The sequence below is a fragment of the Lingula anatina genome, chromosome 1 (assembly GCF_051362555.1).
Source record: "Lingula anatina isolate TDL-2025a chromosome 1, LinAna3.0, whole genome shotgun sequence".
Taxonomy (NCBI): domain Eukaryota; kingdom Metazoa; phylum Brachiopoda; class Lingulata; order Lingulida; family Lingulidae; genus Lingula; species Lingula anatina.
The window spans coordinates 31,722,786-31,747,883 of record NC_141767.1 but is presented as its reverse complement, the minus strand read 5'-3'; the positions used below and the strand labels follow the sequence as shown (position 1 = coordinate 31,747,883).

Genomic DNA, 25,098 nt, shown 5'->3' with positions numbered 1-25,098 from the left:
CGATAATATCAGAATTAGCCAGACAAATCGCTTCACCAACTAAGAACCACCAAATCAAAAAAAGAGCTCGCAATCTGTCAATCCTTACAGGGTCCGGGCCGGGTGAGTTTTCCCGTGTTGAGTCAAATTAAGCCACAGGCTCCACTCCTGGTGGTGCCCTTCAGTCAATTCCTTTAAGTTTGATCTTGCAACTATACTTGCACCGCCACCAAAAAGCTGCCAAGAAGCTGCCAAGGTGAGCAGATTTTCTGTGAACCGCATGTTTTAGAAGACTCCCCGTTGTAACCACGGTAGGCATGTCAAGTGCCATAGCAAAATGATAAGGCAGACATTTGAAAGTTGCGTCGCCGGTCGGAGGCCATGCGATCAGCCCAACGTTATCCAGAGTCGCCAGCAGGACAAGCCGGAGCTCAATTGGTTTTGATCTAATAAAAGCGCTCTGTCCGTTGTTGGGTCGGAGCTTGGTTAAACTTGTATTAGCTCTAGAATTACTACAGTCACCCAAGAAAGACTGTGCGATCTACGGAACCATAACTGAGCCATTGGCGGTTTCACTGCGTGAAAGCATGTGCTTAGACATGCACGGCTGAACCGTTGAGACAAGCATATGAACACTGGCATGATGAACCAGATACGTAAACTGTCAGCACGCCGGCCACTGGGGTCCCGGCGGTGCGACAGCTACCTTTACCCGACGTACGGGGAACCCGGCGAGTCGGGTTCGGCCAGGAGGCACGGAGAGCCCTCCTCACCTCGCCGACCCATCCAAGCAACCATTGATTTACCGTCAAAGGGCGGTAGCGGTGTCGCGTCCCAGGCCAAGGATTTTCGGTATCTGGATGATAATTAAGGGTTATAATATCTTTGACAATGTGGATATGTTCAGTCTGAAAAAAATCCTCACAACAATTTTATTTGCCAGTTGCAATCAAAATATTACGTGTTCCCCGTAATGATTCGCGACCCCTCCACAAGTGTACATTGCGTATTCCATGTACAAATATGGAAATGGTCACACGATCAAGAAAAATGGAGGATTTGCTGGTATTCGTTTCGAAAATAAAATGTACATAATACTTAAACCTTTTGTTGTCCGAAAATTCATTTTAAAGGGGAAATAAAAGACAAACACAGCTAAGTGACAGTTTGACCCGACAATCTGAGCTGGCAGTTTGGAATGTGACCTGGGTCCCACCCAATGTTCATGCCACTCAATTTTAGTTTCTACAACGATCCATGTATGAAGTTTTAAAGTAAAAATTCAACGCACTCTTGATCTCATTAAATAAGTTTGAATTTGAAAAAAAAAGAGAAATAAACATGGAGTGCCCAACATATTTCGCTGCATGTCCAAAATGGATCCCGCAACGTTAGTACGTATTCATTCTTGATTACACCTAAGATCTGTTTATTAGATCTTAGATTACACGTTACTTGACAAAGTTTCCCTGACGGGAATTAATGGGAAAATATTCGTTTGTCCGAAATGTTGGATTCAAATTCGGACAGGTCATATTTATGACCATCTGTCCGAAGGACGGGAGGTTATAAAAGTTAATGTCGAGTCCTGGGATGGCCTGTAAGTTGAAAAGTATTTGCCACGGACCGGTATTAGTAGGTCAGATGAAGAAAAATATAATTATTTTTATTTGAACCCTTGGAAAAAAAATTACCAACATAGACTGCATAAACTGGAAAACATAGTAACTTAATCATGCTTGTGCATTCATGAATTACTGCTTATGTGTAAAATTATGCGTTCGTTTCGTTTCTATTCTTTTGTAATAAAGGGATGGTCTTATGCACAGATACAACCATCAAGATATTTGAAAGAGAAGTTGACTTAAGAATCATTTTAAGCCTATATAGTATATTATAGTTTAAAATTATATATCCATGCAGGTTTCATATGTCAAACTTCAGAATGTTTACATTACCATTACTATTGTATTAATGTATCTGCACCAATGTATTAATGTATCTGCCACTTTACATTTTGCACAGGTATATATTATCTGAATAAGATTTTTTATTAATGTTTAGCATATTCTTCGTTTTGTGTATATACTTCTTCACTGACAAATGTAAACAGAGATATTATAAATAATACTAGTATGTGTTAAAATTTATATATAAATATCCTTATTCGGAAAGGAAAAAAATTAAGATTGAGAAATTGGAAACCAAAATTAACAAAACTGTTACATGTCTGTGGCGCTGTCACCACCTGTGTTTAATTATTTTTCTTTTATGAACAAAACGTGCAAAAATTATACTCCCTCCCCCCAAAAAAAGAAGGAGGGGGTTTCAAGATTAGGAAATTAAAAATCAGAATTAACAAAACTATTACATGTCCGAGGCGTATTTAATTTATGTTAAGACAGGAAAGTAAATCCAGAAACTGGATTTTTTTTTTCATACGGACATTTCTAGCACTTTTGGTATCATTAGGCATACACGTATATTTGGCATAGGTCTATATGATTTTTAATATCTTCTTAATACTTCAGTTAAAATGTCCTTCCTTGGTTATCCGCCGGTCAGTATGACCGTCAAAACTACGCGGTGTGACTCGACAGAAAGCGTGCCATAGCGTCCTATTTCCGTGTATGGTCAGCACTATATAAGCATAAATTACGAACGAGCCGGTGTCAAAAGCTGCAAAGATGCCTTCTGTGTTGGATCAGATCAAGGATCACACTGTTGTTGTGGCTGATACGGGCGATTTTGAAGGTGGGTAATAGTTATCCTTGTGTTGACACTAGTAGTTTTTGTTGTACATGTGCATTACGTAATACTGCACTGCGTTAATAAATTGAACGATGAGCCCAACGAGTACTTTGATTTGAGAGAAATTATTATTTACTTTTGAACAGAAAGATTCACATATGATAGCGAACCAGCTATTTATATCATCTTTACTATTAAAGCATTTGAACTCCAAGTTTGGGTGTAGCAATGCATGAGAGCAGTAATGATCAAAGTAAAACATCAAATTTGTTAAACCGCCTTACGTTACATAAATTTGCGCGCATTAAACGTAATAGGTTGTGCGTAACTACACATGCGCTAAGATTATTTTCATTGGCCGGGCAGCAAGCGGATCATTTTTTAGAGAAGCAATGCAAAGATGAGTGAAAACGATACGTTGTTTTAACCGAAGACGATGTCCCCGGGGCGAAACTGCCACGCCAGATGTAGAGGATCATACAAACGTTGTTTTGAAACGATGTGGTTAGCTTGTCAATGGCGATTTGGGGGAAAAGAGCAGAATTGTTAGCGAGGTACTGTGTACACGTGAACCAGCAAAGTTAATGATGAACTCATGTTGCAAAAACATAATTAAAACATGTAGATTCATCATCAACAAGAGAACTCGGGAAGTTGGTGTGATCTTGTCCCTGAAGCTGTGCCACAAGTTTTCAACTATGACGATGTTTACCAGTGGCTGGTTGAATTCTGTGTTGACACCACGGAGGAGCCTTTGTTGCGTGGGTCGCAATATGTACTTTCAGGGTACTTGGGGCAGATTTATTACAAGAAAGACACCTCCATAGTGTACTTCAAAGGAGTTGCCCTTTTGCCCTTTGCCTCATCAAAAGTACACCGTGACAGTGACTAGGACATTGTCTGCAAACAGTGGGGCAAGGTGCCATTGTTTTAAGGTATTGAGAATGGCAGTGTCTGTTTTTTGTTTTTTTATTGTTCTTTAAGGGGGGGAGACTTCTTTTGTTCTTTTTATACCCGTTAGCAAAATAATGCAAAACACTATCATGACTGTATGTTCAAATATCTACATTTGTTGAGTACATTGTGAAGTTTCTTGACTTGTGAATGAAAGATACCTGTAGAAATATCTTCCGTACACACGTTTTGTGATATGTTTACTGTTTTATACATAAAATTATAAATATCTTATCAGTTGAGATCTGAAAGGTATTTGTATTTTAGTAATGTTGATTTATGTATCTGATTTTTATATTAGTGATACTCACATGTAGATCTACATTACTAAAATGCAGATACCTGATTATCAGTAGGGTTATATTGCAGTAATATCTGTGGATGTGCATGAAAATGACCTTCATGTTTGATGATTAACTGGTTTGAAAAAAAATCAAAAGTAGCTCAAATAGAATAAACCCGTTTTATATTTCACATATAATCTGCTTTATTATTTCTTTTAAATAAGCATTTAATCATAACAGCTCCCATCATTATACCATTATTGTATAATAGTATTGAAAGGTTCAAACTTTCCATTGATAGGTTGATGTTAAAGTGTTGCAAATAAATACAAGCATCATAGCTTATTCTCTTACTGAAATATATCAAATATATCACTGGTATATTAGGGATACAAGTAACAATGGCAGCATTACTAACTGGGTTGACAACGCTGTTAGTGTCAGATCGTTACCTGGAAAAGTTTGCTACTAGTACCAGGGAACAAAAGGTCTGGCATTTAACAACCAAGTTGATAAAGTCACATAACACAGGTAAAAAATAGAACGTGCATCTCGACCGATGTCTTGTTCATATTCTTGACAAAGGGGAGCGTTACTGGTGTCAAGGACCAAATCTTGAACTTTGGGGTTTGACATGTCAATGTAGGCCTACTTTCCTATCGATTTCTGCTCAAATCCAACAAAGCTTCAGTTGCTCAACTGTTTCCAAATTTTCGGCATATATAGGTTGAGTTGTTCTATGCTCGGGGACCCCTTCTCTGTCGGCGGTTAATCGGGGACACCTGTCCGGCCTGTCAACGTACCTAGACTCACTTTTGCAAGTGCCATAAACACATTGCTTATTTACCATTGCCGTAAATATCAAATATGTAAACAAAATGAGAAATAATCACAGTTATGAAAAATGTTTGGAAGTAGGCTACTTGTCAACCCCTGTTAACCGTATGTGCCGTACAGCTGTGCTGCCCGGTCTCCACCTCTTGCGGAGCCAGAGTGCACAATCCGGGAATTAAAAGTAACTAAAAATAACCTCGGTGGTGGTTTGTCTGCCTTGTTGGTTATAACAGAATATTCAGATAATGATGACCGTTCACTCAGTTCTTAATAAAATCAAACAACCTTCAGTCCTTTGCATACGATGATCAAATGTCTAGAGTGTATTTTACACCAATGCTTCACTTTCCCTTTAGTTTATTGGAATCGGATTTGCACATTACCTGGTTGCTAGACCTCTTGTTATCAAGAGGTTAGTGCTATGGCGCTCACGTGTAGTTACTGAACATATATTATCCAATTTTTAAAAATTATTTGGATTAGCTATAATAAATCTTGTTTGCATAAGTAAAATATTCTTTTATATGAAAGAAAGTAAAAATAATAAACATGTTCAGGTTTTCCCCATTCTTTTTTTATTATTTTCATTGCAACTGGTAAATGAAATTGTTGTGCGATATTTTTTTCACACTGAACAAATCCACAATGTTCAATCTAACTAGGAATATTTCGGATGGTAAAACAGCAGAAATGTAAGCCATGTGTACGTAATTCCCGTTAACCTTTATGACGCAGTCGTGTTTATTTGCCACTGTTAGGGAATTTTAACGCTTTGCATATTGCTTTTTGAATATGATGAAAATGACCATAAAAGGTAAAAAGGTGGATCTAAGTTAGGTATTTTGTCAGAGTAATTTTTGTTGGTTTTAAGGATTGGAATCAGTTCTTATAATATATCAGCCAGGGGTGGTTGACCTGAAAACTATGCATAAGATTGATACGATCCATTTGTGGCATGACATAACTCACCCGACACGTGCCTGCAGTTTGAGGCAATGCACAGTATCTTTTTATAGCAACTATGACGATGATTTATATATAAACAAAAGAGTCACGCAAAAAGACGTTAGGAATGAACAAAATTTTGTTTTCAAGATTTTTGTTTTCAAATACTCATAAAATACGACCTGGCCTGACAGCTCAACCTGCATTTTCACCTGTCCGAACTGAATTTTTAACTGTCGGTGCCGAGCCCTGTATCTAATGAAACTTTAGGTGACAGATTTTGTCGTAACATGCAGTTCTATACCCTATTCAAGGTCAGCAGCATGTCAGTTGAGCATGACGATAGAAATCTTTTGCAATATAACTGGAAAGTTATGACAACAAAGTCATGGAGGCTGCATTACGCATGCTCTAAGACTGTAAGTGCTGTATGTGATATATTAATGGGGTTTTCAATTAATGTATAATTTCCTCACAAATTTTTGATTTTTTTTTTTCGTTTAGAACAGAACTATTAATATCAAGGAAAATAATTGAATTTTATTGATTCTATAACTGCAGAGCATGAGCACCAAACATGAATTTCCCATGCATGTCAAATCTCCAGGACAATCTGGGAGTCTCCCAGATACAAAACGAATCTCCCGGTCTCCCGTACGGGTAACCAAATCTCCCGGATAAAAGCGGCTTTGAAAATTTGCACTACTGTCAGCTTCATAATTCTCTTCTAATTGTCTGGGGGAAGGGGAGAGAAAGTGGTCGCTTCCTCACCCCCCCTCTCCACTAAGCACAACGGCAGCGACCACTCCCCCCCCTCCCCCCCCCCCCCCCCCCCCCCCCCGCAAAATTTTAGAATCTCCAGATTTTATATTACCAGAGGCTGGCATCTCTGATTGCCAACAGAAGATACAGCATATTTTAGTCACTTTCCTTTATTTCTTCTTGTGCGAAAATAAATAAATAAATAAATAAATAAATAAAAATGATAACAGTCTCCATAGATTTCTTTTATTTTGAATTCAAGTACCCACAAGAAGATCTTTAATGGTAAAAGTGTATTTATGTTTCATAGCAATGAAGAAGTACGAACCTACAGATGACACTACCAATCCTTCCTTGATCCTGGCTGCTGCACAGATGGAGCAGTATCAACACCTCATAGATGATGCAGTTCAGTATGCAAAAGCAAAGGAGGGGTATGTCAGTTTTTTCCAATCTGAATAGATAATACTGAGACGGATTTCACAAGGAAAAGACATGATAACGCCAAAAATTCACCGTAAATGGTGCTCAAATGTGTTATAGAAAACAACATAATATTTTGCTTCTTTTGTTGAATACAGTTGATAACTCTTAAAATACTGGGCAGTGATGAAATTACAATTTATTTTACCGGTAGCTCTTTTGATGATCAGTTGGACTGGACCATGGACAGATTGTTTGTTAATTTTGGATCAGAAATCCTGAAGATAATTCCTGGAAGAGTTTCCACAGAAATTGATGCAAGGTATGCCATGGTGATTTACCTGTTTCAAATATAATACATAAAGAGACTGCTCTCTTAGTGTTTGGAATCTATTTTGATATTTGACCATTATCCACTGTCCTGTTTTGACATGTTTGCCATGACTTCAGTAAAGGATTGCTTTTGCATAACTTTTTCAATAACAATCTTTAAACATTGCCATTTGCCCATCATGCTTATAAATACAGGCTCATGGAGGATCACAGTTATGGCATATTAGTCACGTAAGCTGTATTTGTTATACAAAAATATTTCAGATTGTCTTTTGACAAGGAAGCTTCCATCTCAAAAGCGAGAAGAATCATTGACTTATACAAAGAGAAAGGGATTGACAAGGAAAGGATTCTTATCAAACTTCCAACCACCTGGGAGGGTATTGAGGCAGCCAGGTGATTTCAGTTCTTTACTTTATTATATAGTGCTTTTTTTTTGTGCACTTTTAATTGAAAGTGAATGGGACCATTTTTATGCCAAATTAAGGAAAATAATTTAATATACAAGCATAGTTGTGACATTTATTTGTAACATTTTAAACATTCAAACTGGGTAAGTTGTATTAAAAATATAAGAATATGAGATCATCCACAGAAACTCTCTATTTAAATTAAGAACAAATTTAAACAAACCTAAAAAGTGTTATACAAATTACATTTACTTGTATTCAGAGCAGTGTAGGGATGACTGATGGACTGTTCTCATGGAAAAGGAACTGTTTTGAAATATCTTGTTAAAACAAGTTCACAACTGTTTTTGAATAGGTATGCCCTGACCTGCAATATATATGAAGATTATTAAATACCATGCTTATTCATAGATGATGACTAGAATGTTTAAATAAAATTCCTTCTTTTTATTTCATGTCATGTCTCAGAACCCTTGAACAGGAATATGGAATTCACTGCAACTTGACTCTGTTGTTTTCATTTGCACAGGTACTACATACTTCAATTTTTCATGGGCACGTGTACTCTATCATTTTATTAATGGTTGATTTTGTTTAAAACCTCCATATTCAATTACATCTTTGAATTGCACTGCATATGATGTCTAGGATATGAAGCAATTGACCAATTTGTTTTGCAATTTAAACTGTATTTTAGGAATTTCTACCTCTGAAATTGCAGAAATATCTTTTGCAGGCTGTTGCATGTGCAGAGGCTGGCGTGACACTCATTTCACCTTACGTGGGCAGAATCTTTGACTGGTATGTAGAAAACACAGACAGAAAGAAGTTTCAGCCATTGGAAGATCCAGGTTGGTTTTGTTATGATGATAAGAATTAAATCATTGTAATAAAAATGGCAATTGGTAAAGTTAATAATCTCAGCTGGGAGCAGTTTATAAACATTTAGCTTCTTCTGTTTTTCTAAAGAAAAAACAAGTAGTGGGAATTATACAGAAAGTGCATCCTCTATGTGAAATACTTAATATATATAGGTCTCATTTAAAGCCAATGCATATTCAAATCTTTCTTAAAGAACTTTAATTGTCTGAAAACACAAATGCTTTATTTGTGAAATTGTGTTACATATATGCCAATTTTACAGGTGTTCAAAGTGTCACCAGGATCTACAATTACTACAAAAAGTTTGGATACCAGACTGTCGTCATGGGAGCCTCTTTCAGAAATACAGAACAGATAACAGCACTTGCTGGATGTGACCTCCTCACTATCAGGTACCTAAAGAACCAGGAATTTTAACTTTTTATATAAACACAGTAGTATCTCTACAGGAGCTAGTCCTTGAGAATTATCAGGAGTTTTGTGAATTAAAATGGTAAATTTAACATAATAGCAAATATTCTGTTCTTGTTTTGTAGCCCATCACTTTTAGAAAAGCTGTCCAGCAGCAATGAGAAAGTGACTGTGTACCTTTCTGAGAAACAAGGTATGCTCACTGTTCTTACAGTTAAGTAGTGTAAGCTTACATTAAGAAAATTAGTTACATATGAAGCGAGCCTGGATTCCCAACAATGCATTTTAATCCTTTGGTCAGCCAAAAAATAGCTTGGAAACTGTACCTTTCTACAAATTTTTGGTTGTTAACTCAACCTCTTTATTCATTCCTCTAGTGTGTGATATCCACCAAATGACGTAAGGGTAGTAATATGTGACCAATTACTGCAGTGCCTGCAAAAGCAAAATTATTCAAATTAGGTTTTGCAGCAATAACAAAGGTTTAAAAGAAAGCAGAAAATAATTGATCAAATATCATTTTTCAGTAAATTTGCTCTTTGGTATTTTTAAGTCTTGCTATTTGAGACTATATGGTGGCATTTGGTCATGTTAAATGGCAGAGGTTTGACTTAAGGTGTAACTTTCCAATTTTACAACTATTTAAACTACATTTGTTTCAAAAAAAATTTTTAAAGATTTTTCTTGTCCCACAATTGTTAGCAAAACAGTGTGAACTGACAAAGATCAACATGGATGAGAAGACGTTCAGGTGGATGCTAAATGAAGATGAAGTGGCAACAGACAAATTGGCTGAGGGAATAAGAAATTTTGCTGTGGATGCAATTAAACTGGAAAATGTGGTGAAGGAGAGGCTCTTGAAGGCTTAAAAGACTGGTGGTCAATAAAAAGAACTTAATGGTTGTTCTTTTTAATGGCAATTGGTGACATTTATCATGTAAAAAAAGTTGCTTTCCCATTATTACGGTCTTTGTTGCACAAAGATTTATATCAAAATTTCTTAATCTTTGCATTATATCCTTGATGCATATTTTCTAATAACATGATATTTTGGAAGTATGTTGAAGAAGGCTTTCACATTTAAAGGGATAATAACTCTTCGTAATTGAAAACAATTTATAGAAATATAATATATTCTGTTTTAACACAAAAATGGCATTTATAGCTATTATTCTGATATCTGAGCTTGTCATTGGACCACATGACCTCCATAGATGGCAATACTCTGTAATAATCTCTTTTTCTTAAGGGATTATTACAAAAAAAAACTTTTTGGAAAAAACTTTGAATGTAGAAATGGATTCATTAACCATTGGTAAGTATGAGAAAATTGTTGTTTACTCCAGGAAAATTCATTTTTTGGCCAAAACGAACAGTTATTATCCCTTTACGTTTTCCAAACTTCAGATTAATTTTTCGTGTATCTTTTTCTACTATTGTTCAATTTAACTTAAGTAAACTAACAGTATTCAAGATGTTATTTTTTAAAGTGACAGTTGTACAACATAGCTTAAAACAAAACTTGATATGTATTGATTTTAAAATTTTGCTATAAAGATTGTTTTTGTTTGCAAAAATGTATAACTATAATTTTACAATTGTAGTATATTAAATTTGCAGTAGTATATTAAATTTGTAGTAGTATTTGTAGTATATTAAATGTTGTTTTTACAGGATGAGAGATATTACTCAAGTATTTTGACATTTTGACTACTAAAATTGTATGTGTATACCCCAGGGTCGTCATTTGAGAAAAATATGTAAATAATTAATTAACTGCACGTTTTGATAAAGCATTTAAAAGTGTTTCAGTATATATTACTTTTTAAGAATAATAAAAAAATTTGGAAAGAACCCCAAAAAGAAAAAAAAATGCATTTTTTCTTTTATATGCAAATAAGATTGTCTCTAGTAATATAGCTGACTGGAAGGGATGCTTTTAGCAGAGATTTCAAAGATGGTGATCTTGATTACTTTATATTTTGATTTTTAATCATTTGATAATATTAATTAAAAAATGGAAATATAATTGAAGCTACCAAATATAATTTTCTTCGAGAATATTTTCCTTATACGAATCATTGTTCCACCCGTTCCCGTTTTGTAATAGCCAGAAGGGCCACCCTATCACTATACCTCAGTGTGTTCTACATGCATGCCCTATCCAGTGGGCAGGCAACGTTAACCCTCTATACACTAGTACATTCCTTATATCTTTTCTACACCATCTTCCTTATATTGAGGTCGTGTGTTGGAAAAGGAATGGAGGTGGTCACAAGTTTTGCCTACTAAAAGTAGTGGGTCAAAAAAAAAAAAAAAATTAAGCCATGCATTTAGGGTGGGCCACAAGTTAACTAAACTTTATTTTTGGCACCTACTGTGCAACTATACTTCACTTGAAGTAAAAGAGCATGCAAAGGTTCTGAAAACATCTGTTTCTTTTTTTTAACCAGCGTTTTTAGGAACAAGCAACAAACGTTTATTGTAGTTATTAATGGGCAGTTAAAAGCTTGAAAAAGTTGTCGGTTCAACAGAATTTGGAGCGCCCGCGTGGCAGGCGAGCATTCTTCAATTGAACCTCGCGTACTTCTAAGATGTAAGTTTGCCCTTGCCCCCTCCCCTCCCCAAGAAAACCACCGGTGATGCTCGAAACATTTCTGCAAGTTTGTGCGGATCATATCAAAAGCTGACGGTCTATCACCACGGTTTTGTTGTTGTTTGCGATGATAATATATAACTGATCAACAAAAACCATCTGAGTTTGGATTCTTTCATATCTTTCAGGAGACGATTATAGCTAAGATTCCACGTTATTGCTTTCTTTAAGAACCTTTCCCATTTTATTTCATTTTTAGGGGTTTAGTACAGTTTTTTTATAAACGTATCACAAATCACTTTACAGCCTTTTTTTGTTTTTCATATAATCATAATTGGTTTGGGTATTTTCGGGTTAAAAGTTTTCTGTGTAACTATTCCTTTTAAATTGGGAAATGCATTGTAGGTAACATCCCTTAGGTCAAATATTTCGTAAATGGTAGGCGTATTTTGTATGCATCCTTGATTTCTCTGTCTGAAAGCACGTTGCCGTTTGAATCAAGCAAGTCGAGCACCAACCGGAAACTGTTCTCATGTAATGGTTTTTATGAATACAGCCTTGTTTCCGATCAAAATACTCGGAGTATGCCACAATGGAGCTTCCAGAAAATCTCTTGGGTTATTTTCTTGTATTGCGCTAGCATACTGTGAGTAATATGAAATGATTCTTTCCAAAATAAATTTGTCGTGATTTCCCCGCATTGTTCTTATATACAGGCCCAAACTGGCAGAGCGAAGTCATATCACAACTTGTAATTTCGGTAAAAATCCTACCGTTCTGGTCAGTATTCAATAGTAATCTGTTAATCCAAGTTAATTTAAAAACTTTAATATACATGTATATACTGTACACGTATATGTATGATTCCAAATGCACCATTCTACAGCCCCCATTTTTGAAGTCTGCCACACGCAACGTTATTCCGAGTCCGAAACCACACCTCAGACTGAATTTGTCCAAGAAAACTAGAGAATACAAAATATGCAAAACAGAAAGATAATAATAATAATAATAATGCATTTAAAACACCTTAGAAATAATAGGTATTTTTTTCATTTTTATTTGTAGATTGAAAGTACCGTATTAAGTACCGAAATAGAGAATCCAGGTGAAAGTAACAATAGAACGAGGCAGATGACACAAAACAAACAACCTGTTTTTAATCACCTGGGCTTTACGCGTTAAAGAAAAGTGCGCTCTCCTACTGATTTATATATTTACGACCACCCTTGCCTTAGCAAATCCGTTTCATACCGGCGCAGGGTTATTTATTTATTTATTTATTTATTTATTTATTTATTTATTTATTTATTTTGGACGTACCTAAACAATAAAGATCCCTACGGCCCAGCATCTCCCGGAATCATATACTGATAACTGGAATACATGGTAATAGAACACTGATTCAACATAAGTTTGTATGATTGTAAAACATAACCATTTTTATTATTAAACGAAATGAACGAATGAAAATCAATCTCAATCCATCCATTCGTGCAAGATAGGAGGAAAAGCGTGACAAACAGCAACGCGATTATACCGTGATACCTGGACTGGACATGAGGCATGCGACCCTACAGATTGCGACCCTACGAAGATTGAATTGACTATATATATATATATATATATATATATATATAGAGAGAGAGAGAGAGAGAGAGAGAGAGAGAGTAGGAATAAACGATCCAATCCGTCGTTATTCTTCACTATAACAGTATGCCGGTCAACTTGTATAAAGAGGAAGCATGACTTGCTGAAATAAGCTCTGAAATAGCTCAGCGGCAATGTACTTCAACAACATGAGTAAAAATTCTAGTTGATGACCTTATGCAGTGAAAACAACGACTGGTTCAATTAATCTCATTTCCTTGCTGAAGATCGGCATTTGCAGATCATTTTTTAAGCAGAGTGCTTTATTTACTTTCCCTATTTTGTGATATTTCAGGAAAGACTGGGAGGAGAGTATTCAGAAGATGCGTAAAATATAACAAGCCAAAAGAAAATACATTGATATATTTCAAAGGAACCGTGGTTTAAGTACAACATTATTTCGCAGCCAATTCGTGAAAGCCAAGTGAATATTAGATACGTGGTCCAGCCAGGACGTCATGGGGTTCACTCGTCTAAGCTATTGTGGATAATCCGTCTAAGATATTGTGTTATTCTGTTTCAAATTGGAAGGAATTGATATTTTTGTCCATTATTTGCCCACCCCCTTCTATTCACAAAATAGGGATTAAAATATTTAGAACTTTTTAAAATGGAATACAACGGGAATTTAATTATAAACTCCATAATGTGCCACGGTATAAACTGTCCTTTCTTGTGTCTTACTTTTGTCGTCTGGTTCGAGAAAAAGTTGTCAATACTTTTGATTATGCAATTTTTTCCATAAACTTCTTAGCGCCTGGGGAGACTTATTGAGAGTATGCCGGTCGACTTCTATAAAGGCTGAAACATAGCGTGCTGAAATAGGCTTAGAAACAGTTCAGAGGCAGCTGGTAGTTCTTGCAATGAATTCTCATATGCGGAGAAACAAGCAGCAGCATATTTTATTGCTTCATCTATTCCTTCAAGGAGTCTTAGGCGCGGAGACAGTCAGCCCACAGACATGGTTCAGCGCAACGGTAACCCAAACCATCCCCTACGATACCACCTCGCTTAGCTCTGGTTTAGATAGCCGTTTTTCAATGGAAGCGGAAGTTTTTTCCCAGGCTGATGTCCCAAAGAATCCGCCGTTACACTTCCAGTCTACTTCAACAGCAGCCACTTTCACCGTATCCTCTTCTGGTGTAGACAACGGCGACGTGGAAGAAGCGTTTGACGCGAGAAGGGAAGAAGGCGACTCCACGATCTCAAATTTCACTATGACCTCACCACCAGGTGAGTCCATGGTGACACTTTGGAATGACACTTCACTTCCTTTTAACTTGCCCAGAACATTTTGCTTAGAGAAAACCGAAGTTCAGACAGGTGGGTGTTTCTGTGACAACTTTTGCGGTTTGTTCCAAGACTGCTGTGCCACTGACTACTGTAACAAGCGTTCTTTATCGGTGGAAATGCGCTTAAACTCAAACAACATTGAATGCATCATGCAGTCCACCTCGTATTTCCCTAGTCTTAATCCCCAGCACTTCTGGATGGTGACATCATGCCCAGATGAATGGCCCCATGATGTCGTTCGTACTAAATGTGAAGCTCCGCGAAATACCAGTGAAGTTGACTGCATCGTCCCTGTGTCTGACTTGGCAACAAACTTGACATTTCGTAACGAACACTGTGCAGTGTGCCACGGTATATCTGGTGTCCAACAATGGGGGTTTTACTTCACATGTCACAGATCATTATCTTTTGGCGTTGACACTTTTTTCAACATAATCGGTGGAGACGATATTGTGGAACAGGCAAGATCAACCGACGGTTGTAGCTTGTTCTTTCGCCCTCCAGTAGACATACCCGGCAGACCGTGTATTCCATCCGATCTCATGCCAGTTGCTGCAACATCGGGCCTAGCCATCACTGCATTGCAGTGTCACAAAAACACCCAACCAAAACTCAAGGAATTTTGTTGGACAGGACCAATTTCCATCACTCATGTTAAGAGGTGGTCGTTGCACTATTACGCCAGAAATGCCTTTTGTTGGCTTTGCAGATATCCGTATAATCTTCTGACGCAAATAAGAGCTTGTACTGTTTCAGGTAAGTTTTATATTATTTCATTTTCTTTCAAAAGTAAAGTACAAACGTACGTCGGATATATCAAGTCAATAAACACATTCTACAAAAGTATTTTCAACATTTCAATATTTAAATAATATTTAAGTGCTGTTCCTGGTTTTGTCGATGTAGAGTTTCTGATTAGAACGGGAAGGGCAACTTCTATTCTAAGGCGATTGTTGTCTTCCTCCCTCTCTTTGCTTAAATTAGACCTTGGATAAAATTTATCAAGTTTGCTTTTAGCCTAAAATGACTGGCCAGTCATTATTACAGTTACCATTTCCTATGAGATCCAATGGAAATATAAACATCAGGTACGATCCAGAAAAAATAATTAAGGGGTTAATCATTTTTAAGGTGTATGTAAGGTTTTATAAAAGACGTAGATGGCAAAAATGAGCATTTTTTGGGATTTTCAAACCCATGGAGTGTACCTTCAAGCGCCTGTTTTGGTGTTTGGCTTTTTTTTTTCAAAATTGTTACATGTACAGAGTTATAGCGAGTGTCAAAAAAGAAAGATTAAGGTGGGGAAAATTAATTAAATATGAGCGTTGGTGGAAAAATCCTGGCTTGGAAGGCTTTAAGGGTAATAATTGTCTAGAATTGTACGTTGAACGCCTTTGATGGTTAAAGGACGGTATGTCGCCATTTCTTCACGATGAGCTGGGCATGTCAATGGTATTCAAAAACTCACTTGCCATAGCCTAACTTATACCGTCTACAGTTGAATGAAAAAATACTTTCTAACATATTGCACCTCCTTGCAAGCACTGTGTAATCATGACCAAGGAAAGAAGTGGCAATCAGCACTTTCAGATTAAAGAGATATTATCAAGGTAACCTGTTTTTATACATATCGTATTTACAGAATGTAATGAATAAAAAAAATTAAGAGAAAATACTACGTCAAGGTTTGCTGCGAAAATTATGACCGACTTTAATTTTGCCGATTGTTTTTTTGTGTACTGATAAATGCTAAAAACTACCCACACAGATCTTGCGGGGAATCAAGATCATTTAAAAATACATTGTATTTTGGACTGAAAAAAAAATCCAGCAATGCGGAGGACAATGATCAGTATAAAAATGGAGGTTGATTGCTGATTGGGGGTCTAGTTAAAATCCACTTTAATCAACTTTGTGATGAGGTGAAAAATATCGTGTCGACTGAAGAAAAAAATGTAATCGGAAATAAGAGTGTCGATGGACTAGTTATACAAAACGCCTTTCAGTGAACAAGTGACCTTTATCGGTCCAAAATAAAAATTAAAATTAAAAAATAAAAAATAATAATAATTTCTTGACTAGGAGCGCCGTTGGCAACAATAACGCAGATAGTGGATATTGATTCTAGTATCACGTGTCGGCTTTGGTCCAAGTCACATAAATAAATTACCGTTTTGCTGCAACAAACATTGGCTATCCTTATTGTTTGATGTATTGCTGTTAAGGACACCCTATTACAGAGGAGCACCATGCTCGCGCGAAGACAATTGGAACGTCGTCATGCCGTTTATGGGCAGACCCCTAAAGAGAAACAAAACCCCCTACTAGTAAGTTTTTGCTTTATAATTACTTACTTCGCTCATAGGGAAATGCATACAATTATTATTTTTATTATTATTATTATTATTATTATTATTATTATTATTATTATTATGCAACCTCCCGTATTATTCAGTGTATCTTTTTATCTTTCCAGCATCAAGTCGAGCCTTCGATCCGCAAGGTTATACTCTCCTGATCGATACCACTGGGGCGCGATATAAGAAACCATGTGAACGAAGCAGCGACCAGGTAAGCCGTTAATTTGAAGAAGCCATGAGGATAAAGATTTTTGAGAGAGAATTCCAGATGTGTTCTTGTGACAATCTGCATTTTTTTCTCCAGCAGATTACGGATGAGACAGAACCATACTCCTGGAAAGCATAGAAAAAGTATTTGTGTACACAAGCAATATGGATCACCCACATTAAAAAAACTACTATTTGAGTTTTAAAGAAAAAAAATGCCTTCGACAATTTAAAACTGGTTTATTTTCTTTTACATCATTAGACGTCTTCAGATTGCAATCATGCAATACCCACCTTGTAGTTTAATGAAAATACATCAATAGAAAAAATGCCAATTTTATCCTATCTTATATCATTTTTAAGATAGACTTCGCCTCTGCCAATGCAGTACACCTTAGACACACACGCTATTATAAGACTAGCGAGTTTTTTTTTTTTTTTTTTTTTTAAGAATTACTGGCGCTAATTTTGTGAACGTTTGGCGGTGTCTTTCTCAGTATTATGAACATTTTTGTGCTCGCTAAATATCACTATAAAACATCCGATTTGACGGTGTATATATACATATATACTGATAAGACTTAATGAGACTTAATTAGTCATGCTGGATATGGTATCTAGACTTTTTAAAAAAAATCTATATATAAAATGATTTACAGCTGTGCTGGGATAATATGCCAAAAGAAACAAAAAATTATAGTTACAAGAACCCTTTGGAAAATTTTGTATATCAGAGGTGAAACGTTTGCTTTCCAGGCACTTTGCAACGAAGAAGAGGACCAGTGTTTTACTCCAATACGATATCTGGTCAACGCTGATTTTACCATCCAAATCGCGCTTATGTCGGAACACGAACAGAAGGCTTCTGTAGCTGAAGGCATTTGTGACTTGAACTTAGCTTATCTATTCTCTACCAAGGTTTTCAGTCCTATCGGCGACGGGGCATGGCGCTTTATGACTGACCGGAAGACGTGTACACAGATGAGCCGCAATGCAATAAACCCATCACTGGTGGCCGTCTTCAACTTCCAGGTCAGATTAACCAAAATGGTAAGCGGCTATCGTGAAGGTTCCGAGCTGTTTGCTTCCTACCGGGCAGAGTTCTCTAGGATGCTGAAGGCCAGGAGAGAGACGGTCACCTTTGACGCCAAAGAATATCAGGTCACTTTGCTGGATTCGGACGCGGACCGCTGCTCACAACGGGAACTGCCGATAAAGGTGCCTGACGGGAAACATAGCGCGCCGTCCTCATGTGCCAGGGGTGGTCGGCGTCGTGATGCACTGGCACATGCGATGTTCGCTATTTTAGCGTTTATTTTAGCTTGTGGGTGCTTGATCTAAAATACAACCGTGTGACGGGACTGGTAGTCCGCTAGGAACCGTAGTCCGCTCCCCATTACTTTGCAAATGTGACATTCGTCCCATGCATATACTAACCCCAGTACTCCGTCTAACACTAACCTGTACTAATTATATAGAACCCCTAACTTCCATTCCTAGGACTACCATTCCTGTCACAGCCGGTATTTTTCATTTCGATTCACTACTACTTTTGAATGATCCATTGACTGGTTGGACACGGGAGGTTGGGGGTGGGGGTTAGGATAGAAATGATGAATTCAGTTCCAGAAAGGTAGATTAAGCACCAAATGAAATGTTTTCTTCTTTTTAGTTATTTAATTTAAAGACCCTGTATTGCAACGCTTGTCTTTACCGTAAAAATACATCTTAGGTAAACTTGTCAACATATTCTAGTCTTCTCTTTGAAAGGGGCCCAGCGTAACACTGAGTTACCATGGATAAAAAATGGAAATTTATATACATGTATATTGCTAGAAGTCATTTCTGTGGCTCACATAAATATTTTATCTTTGCCTACTGTAAAATGACGTCAAAATGATAGTTATTATAACAATAATAGGGAGTTGCTAAGTGATATCTACAGAGATTTCTGGAGTATTTATTACTCGACGGAAATAATTTAAATTGTACACGTAATGTTACATTGTATGTATATGTAAAAGTGTTTAGGTGTCAAGGTGTGAAGTAAGATGTCAATTTTTCACACTTATTGAGAGGTTTTGACTTGTTAACTAAGGCACTGACACATCTAGCACTATAGCAAAAACGTATAAGAAAAATTACCCATTAGGTAGACGCACCCAATATAGAAGTAATGTTGGACGCAGGGTCCAGAGTGATGGTCAGTAAAGTAGTGCCTTTTGACCAGAGGTCACGGGGTCGGTCAAGGCCCCATGAGGCAGTTCCCGTCAGATGTCAGCACGTTATCTGTGTGTAATAAATCACTGAAGTTGTCTCACGAGTTGTTGTGTTTTTCTTTAAACCAAAGTGACAATAAATCGGGTAATCAAAACTCCGACTCGAAAGGATAGAAGGCTGTGGCGAGAACTGTCAGGCAATAACAAAAAAAAAAAAAAAAAAAAAAAAAAAAACATCAGCTTACAGCAACAACGGGACACATGCTCCCGCAGCTTTCATTTCTCCATAAGTCGTCTTCCAAATTAGAGCAGATCTTTATCTTTATCACACACGGGATTAATCGTTGGATAAGCTTTTCTGATAATTTGATGGTTTCCTTCTTCAGTGTTCCTAATCTTCTTAGTGTTTTTGAAGAAAGGAGCAGAATGTATCAGATGGTCTACAGAAATGACGGATAAAATCTTTGTACGTAATCCACTTCTTGTATGTAACAGTGTAACATGTATCTTAACTTGTTCTCGCTCCTTAAAGAATGCATTTCGCCACAATCGTCTAACCCAAGCGTTGATAAATGTCCATTAATCCAATGCCACTTATTAAGGATATTGTCACCCTTTGCCTTACGTGCATTCTTTTGGATAAGTCTTCAGTGTTCAGTGGCTAAATTAATTAACATTAACACATATTTCATCTAACGGGTGATGTCATTATTGTGATTTTGGGATAAAAACTTCTAAATCGATTTCTCAAATTTCTCCTTTATACCTGAGCACCCACGATCACCGCCGACTTAATGACACCATTTAGTACTCCAAAAATCTTGACAGCGATTTTTCACAGAAGTCTTATATACGATTTTATCGTTGATGAAGCATAAAATGCCTTTGTTTATTGAAAATCTGTGATTAGGGGCTCATAATTGCATAACAAAAACATTTAATCCCAAATGACGGCACGGGATTGTAACCCATACACTCCTGGTCAACTCTGCCAATTTTCGTTATAAAATCTTGTTCAGTGATGAATTTACGTCCCACACCGATTGCTATCTCACCTCAAAATACAGAAAAACAACCCATTTATAAACAGTGGGAGAAACGATGACAGCTGCACGGCCAAATCGCGTACAATTTTTGTTGTGCTGCTTGCAACAAGTATTTTCGCGGTCGCACAATGAAATTGTGGTTTTAAGTTGTTGATCCAGCATTATTCGCAATTACAAACCCGCAGATCAAAGTGTCAAATGGCATTTATTGTTTGTGAGACCTAAAGAAGCCATCCCAGCAAAACAGTCAGCAGTGAGGACAAAAAGTAAAAAAAAACCCTGTTTGTTCAAAAATAGAGAGAGCCAAAAATGTTAAAATATATATTTTTGACAGTTTACGTTGTTTTGACTACATAAGCACAATGTATGAAATGTATGTTTGAATTATTAAAGAGAGTTCAATTACGGCACCGCCACTCCTAGGGTATAGCTCTTACGTGTGAGAATAATGACCCATAGGGGAGACCGGGGCTAGTTGGCCCAGTTAAACACTTTTGGCCTTGTAGAGCCAACTGGGAATGAGTTAGAGTATCAAAACATGTACTAAGCTAAGTATGCAACGCTATTATTATTTGATCATCTCAGCCAAGGCCAATTTTTGCATTAATTTTCTACCGCAGCGGAAGATATTAAGCAGGTCCAAAACATACGGTACAATCCCAGCACAAATGGGAACACCCTTGAAAACCGCCGATAAAATGCTGACGACCTTCAGACTATTCAATCTATGATGTTAGAATATGAAATGATTCAAGAAATAATACCAACAGGGGCGGATAGAGGCCATCTTCTTGGTCTTCCTGAAAACGGTCAGAATTTTACACTGACGGGCATATAATTTTTTCTATCGGAAGTACGGTCAAGATTTGTCAAGGTTTCGTTGGGGGTCTTCTTGCTTTGTCTGTGACAGTTTTCCGCGACCTTCTTAAGCCCTCTTTACACTGGACGCCGTCCTTTTTGCGTCCCGTAGCACGGCCCCGTTTGAGAGTAAAAAAATACTTTTCGTGCTGACAACTGGTCGTTTATTGAGCATTCATTTTGCAGTTTTCAAGATTCATTTGTATTCTCTCTCTAATTTCATGAGGTAATGTTATTGGTATTCTTAAATGACTTTTAATATCGATATTTAAAGCGAGGTCAAACATTCTCACGAACATTTATGAAAGCGCAATCTCTCAGGGTAACATGAAGCTTCTTCTGCAGGGGCGGATCCAGGGTTATTTGAAGGTGGGGGGGGGGGGGGCGTGGATGTCAAGCCGACCTGACCATCGAAAGGGGGTGGGGTTGAGGACCCCCCCCCCCCCCCCCGACCCCCTACTAAATCCGCCACTGCACAGCATACACACATCAGGGCCAAATGTGTAACGAATTTGCTGAATTTGGCATTTAATCTATTATATAAAACTGCACTAAAATTACAATGACTCTTAGTGATTTTGTGACGTTGGACACTGTAAGCTGTATCAGTCAAATACAAACATTTATCAATATTTCCCTACCTGTGGTTAAAATTGACAATTTAATTGCAGAAAACCAATGTCAAATTTACATTTCCTTTCAACCGTTACCACCCGCTAAAGTTTAGTACTGTAGTATAGTCCGTACAGTACCTAATAAAGTACTTTTGACTCATTTTTCTTTGTTGAGAATGTGTTCATTCTTGTCTGACAAAATCATAATTATACCAGTTTTATAAATTTATATCATTCAGATGGTGTCAGTTTCACTATCAGTGATCATTGGCGACAAGTTGTTACAATTATTTTCACAGGAATACTAGCAGATATACTGTATAAAACAAACCAAAAAGTCGAGAGCCTGTTTAAAACAGCTAGTTAAGCAACTGTATTTCTACGTCATTTTGTCTAACACCAGTGTAATTTCATTCTGCTTCTCCGTACAATAATGGTTGCCGGGGTGATTTATTTTGAAGGTAAATATTCCCCTCTTGCGGTGTTTTAGGCAAATTAAGGGACACCGCTTTTAGTACCATTACTTTTTAATCTAAATTATCCTCAACTTTGTGTTTTAGTTGTATTTGTATTGCATTTTATTTGAAAACTCTACAGAATAAATTTATAAGGTTATTACACTCTACATAAAATTATTTCATTATTGTATCTTGTGTTTTGTTATACGTCTGAGAGAGAGAGAGAGAGAATGAGGGGAGAGAGGTTGAGAGAGACAGAAAACCAGAAAACAGAGGGGAGTGCAACAGACATCGTTAACAGTAATACTTTATCATTCACTCTGCAATGCCAAAAATATTAATGACAAGAGGTTGATTTAAATTCTCAAACATTTATTTAATTGTATTAGATTGTATCAGAGAGAGAGAGAGAGGCAAACAACAACAACAACGACAAGATGTAGTGTATGAAAAAGTTTTTTATTTCTTATTTAACTATGATTTTACATCAAAATTGACAAGGACTTTTCTTTAAATGTCATATTTTCTTTATGAACACGACTGCATATACAAGTTGAAAGGGAATGACTGCGTGGAAGATAAATCAGAAAATGACAAACTTTTGAACTATTGAAAATAGAGCATATCACCCTGTCATAGGAAAGTAAGATTTAAAAAATACCTTTAGAAAGCATCTTATCCTTCAAACATTGATTAGTTTTCTCCTATCATAAAGAAATTTCCTCCACAAGTATTGAGATGACAAGACTTTTCTGCAGCAAAAATGAAATAACTGGTGGTGGTTTATCTACATACTCACTCTTCCAGAGGAATATAACATTGTTGGTGTTGATGGGGCCCTTCATCAACACAAACACATGCTATGATGAAAAGATCATGACCAATGTCCTTACAGATTTGGCCAAAATCAATAAGGGTTGATCATGAACTTTCCAAATGTTCCTGTCAGTGTGGCCAGCACCAACAAGAACATGATCCTCCTCAGAGATATTCTAATGAATATGTAGTCAATGACAACCAGATATAACATAAATACTGCAAAAAGTGTTATCAATAAAGATTGCTTGATGAGACAGAAAAAATTGTATATATTGTTTACACGCATGCAAACTATGCAAACAAACTATGCAAACAAAAATAAACTATAAAGTGAACAGAGAAATTTGGTTTAAATTTGTTAAATTTATCTTACTTTTATCTTTATAATTAAAATAGTTGAATTTTCCACACCAAGTGTCCAAAACAAATTGAATATTAATTTGAAATTATCTAAAACTTAAAATATTCCACACAGTCATCACAGTGATTACAGTGCAAGTGGTATTCAATGTAAATTTAAGTTGTAAAAAGTTTGTAAGAAATACTTGTATAGAATGCAAAAAAAAAAAAAATTAAAATAAGCAATGAAAATTTGCAGATGCTATCTGAAGAACTGAATGCCATATCATAAACAATATAAAATATGTACAATTAGGGACACAAGTACTGAGCTACCACCCCAAACAGAACATTCTCAATACAGAGCCAGTAAACGTTGAACGCCTTGTAGAAGTGCGTATCACTTCTGATACCAATGCATTGTTTTTAACTCTTACATTGCGACTACAAGGAGTAAACTCATCACCACAAAACTTAGAGCGACCATGTAGCTCTGTCTTCCTCAAAGCATCGGCAACACTTCTTGAAGTGTGCCTAGAGCTGATAGGGTGCCAAGGAGAACGCAGAAGAGATCTAGGCATAGGCGTTTTACGAGCACGCTTACCTCTCATCCTCCACAGAGAATCAGCCACAATAATTTCCCCCCTTTCGTTTCTCCCCTCACCGCCACCATACAAAGCTTTAGTAGCAACGGGAATACGACTAGGTTTAGGTATTCTTTGGATTACAACCGCTGGGCAGTGTGCCCTCTCAGTAGAACGGAGGCACCCATTTACTGCTATAGGGATTCTAGACTTAAAAGTGGTGCTTCCAAAGACATTCTTAAGTGTGTGCATGGCAAAGGTAAACAGCGTTGAAGCCATAGTGGCTAACACTGTATTTGGTACCTTTGTTTTGGTTCTAAAGATGCCACCACATCCACATGGGCAATAATATGAGTGGTAGTGGACTCCACTACGTGTGGGTACAGTTGTACTACACATTTCTGAAAGGAGCAAAATTGTTTTTGTTGTACATAACTGGGTGTGTGTAGATCTTAAAGTCATAGTCAGTGTACAGAAGCATGCATCTGAGGTGTAGCATGGGGATAATTGTAGAATTCTCAGCAAAAAAAAAATCTTAAGAAACGTGGCCGAACTACAGCAACTTTCGTTGAAAACGAAATATATTGTTTCACACAAATAAATAAATAAATAAATAAATAAATAAAAATTAATGGGAATGATGCATAATTCTACCAAAGTGCTTTTGATAGATAGCCTATAAGTTTTCAAAAATAGTTATAAAAAACGAAATGCCCAAAACCTAAAAAAAAAAAAGATTTCTTAAAATTGCAACTTTGAATACATAATATCCAGAAAGACTCACCAATATCTTTTTCAAGATACAGTGGTAAAATAATGTAGAAAATATGAAAGCCTGAGGCAACTGACAGTGGAAAATGCCTAGAAAATCGCTGTGAAGTGACGTAAGTCTGCTCACTGTGCAAGCTCGTTGTCAACTGACGCTCGTGAAGCGTGCTCGCTTTATATTGTGACGGGGGCTTTTACGTGTGATAAAAGCGCGTCACTGTAAAGTTATAAACAACTCTCTTTTTCCTCTAAAAGGAATTTTGTTCTGCGCACACGGACTACATCAAGTTGAAGATGTGACCACAACGTCTCTCCCTCA

General features: G+C 36.8%; 1 protein-coding gene and 1 long non-coding RNA gene across 2 annotated transcripts; one reads left to right on the top strand and one right to left on the bottom strand.

Annotated features, from left to right (window-relative positions):
• The first annotated feature begins 2,595 nt into the window (after nucleotides 1-2,595).
• LOC106170562 (transaldolase-like) lies at nucleotides 2,596-10,824 on the top strand. Its single transcript, XM_013550459.2, has 9 exons — nucleotides 2,596-2,733; nucleotides 6,820-6,943; nucleotides 7,147-7,254; nucleotides 7,530-7,661; nucleotides 8,144-8,204; nucleotides 8,412-8,526; nucleotides 8,820-8,949; nucleotides 9,094-9,161; nucleotides 9,671-10,824. Exons 1-9 carry the CDS (start codon nucleotides 2,667-2,669, stop codon nucleotides 9,835-9,837), a joined length of 972 nt encoding a protein of 323 aa, XP_013405913.2. The 5' UTR covers nucleotides 2,596-2,666; the 3' UTR covers nucleotides 9,838-10,824.
• On the bottom strand, nucleotides 9,179-24,928 carry LOC147764263 (uncharacterized). Its single transcript, XR_015332192.1, has 3 exons — nucleotides 24,796-24,928; nucleotides 24,315-24,412; nucleotides 9,179-9,403 (listed from the first exon to the last, which is right to left on the bottom strand). It is a non-coding gene; the product is annotated as an uncharacterized LOC147764263 (long non-coding RNA).
• Between the last annotated feature and the right edge of the window lie 170 nt (nucleotides 24,929-25,098).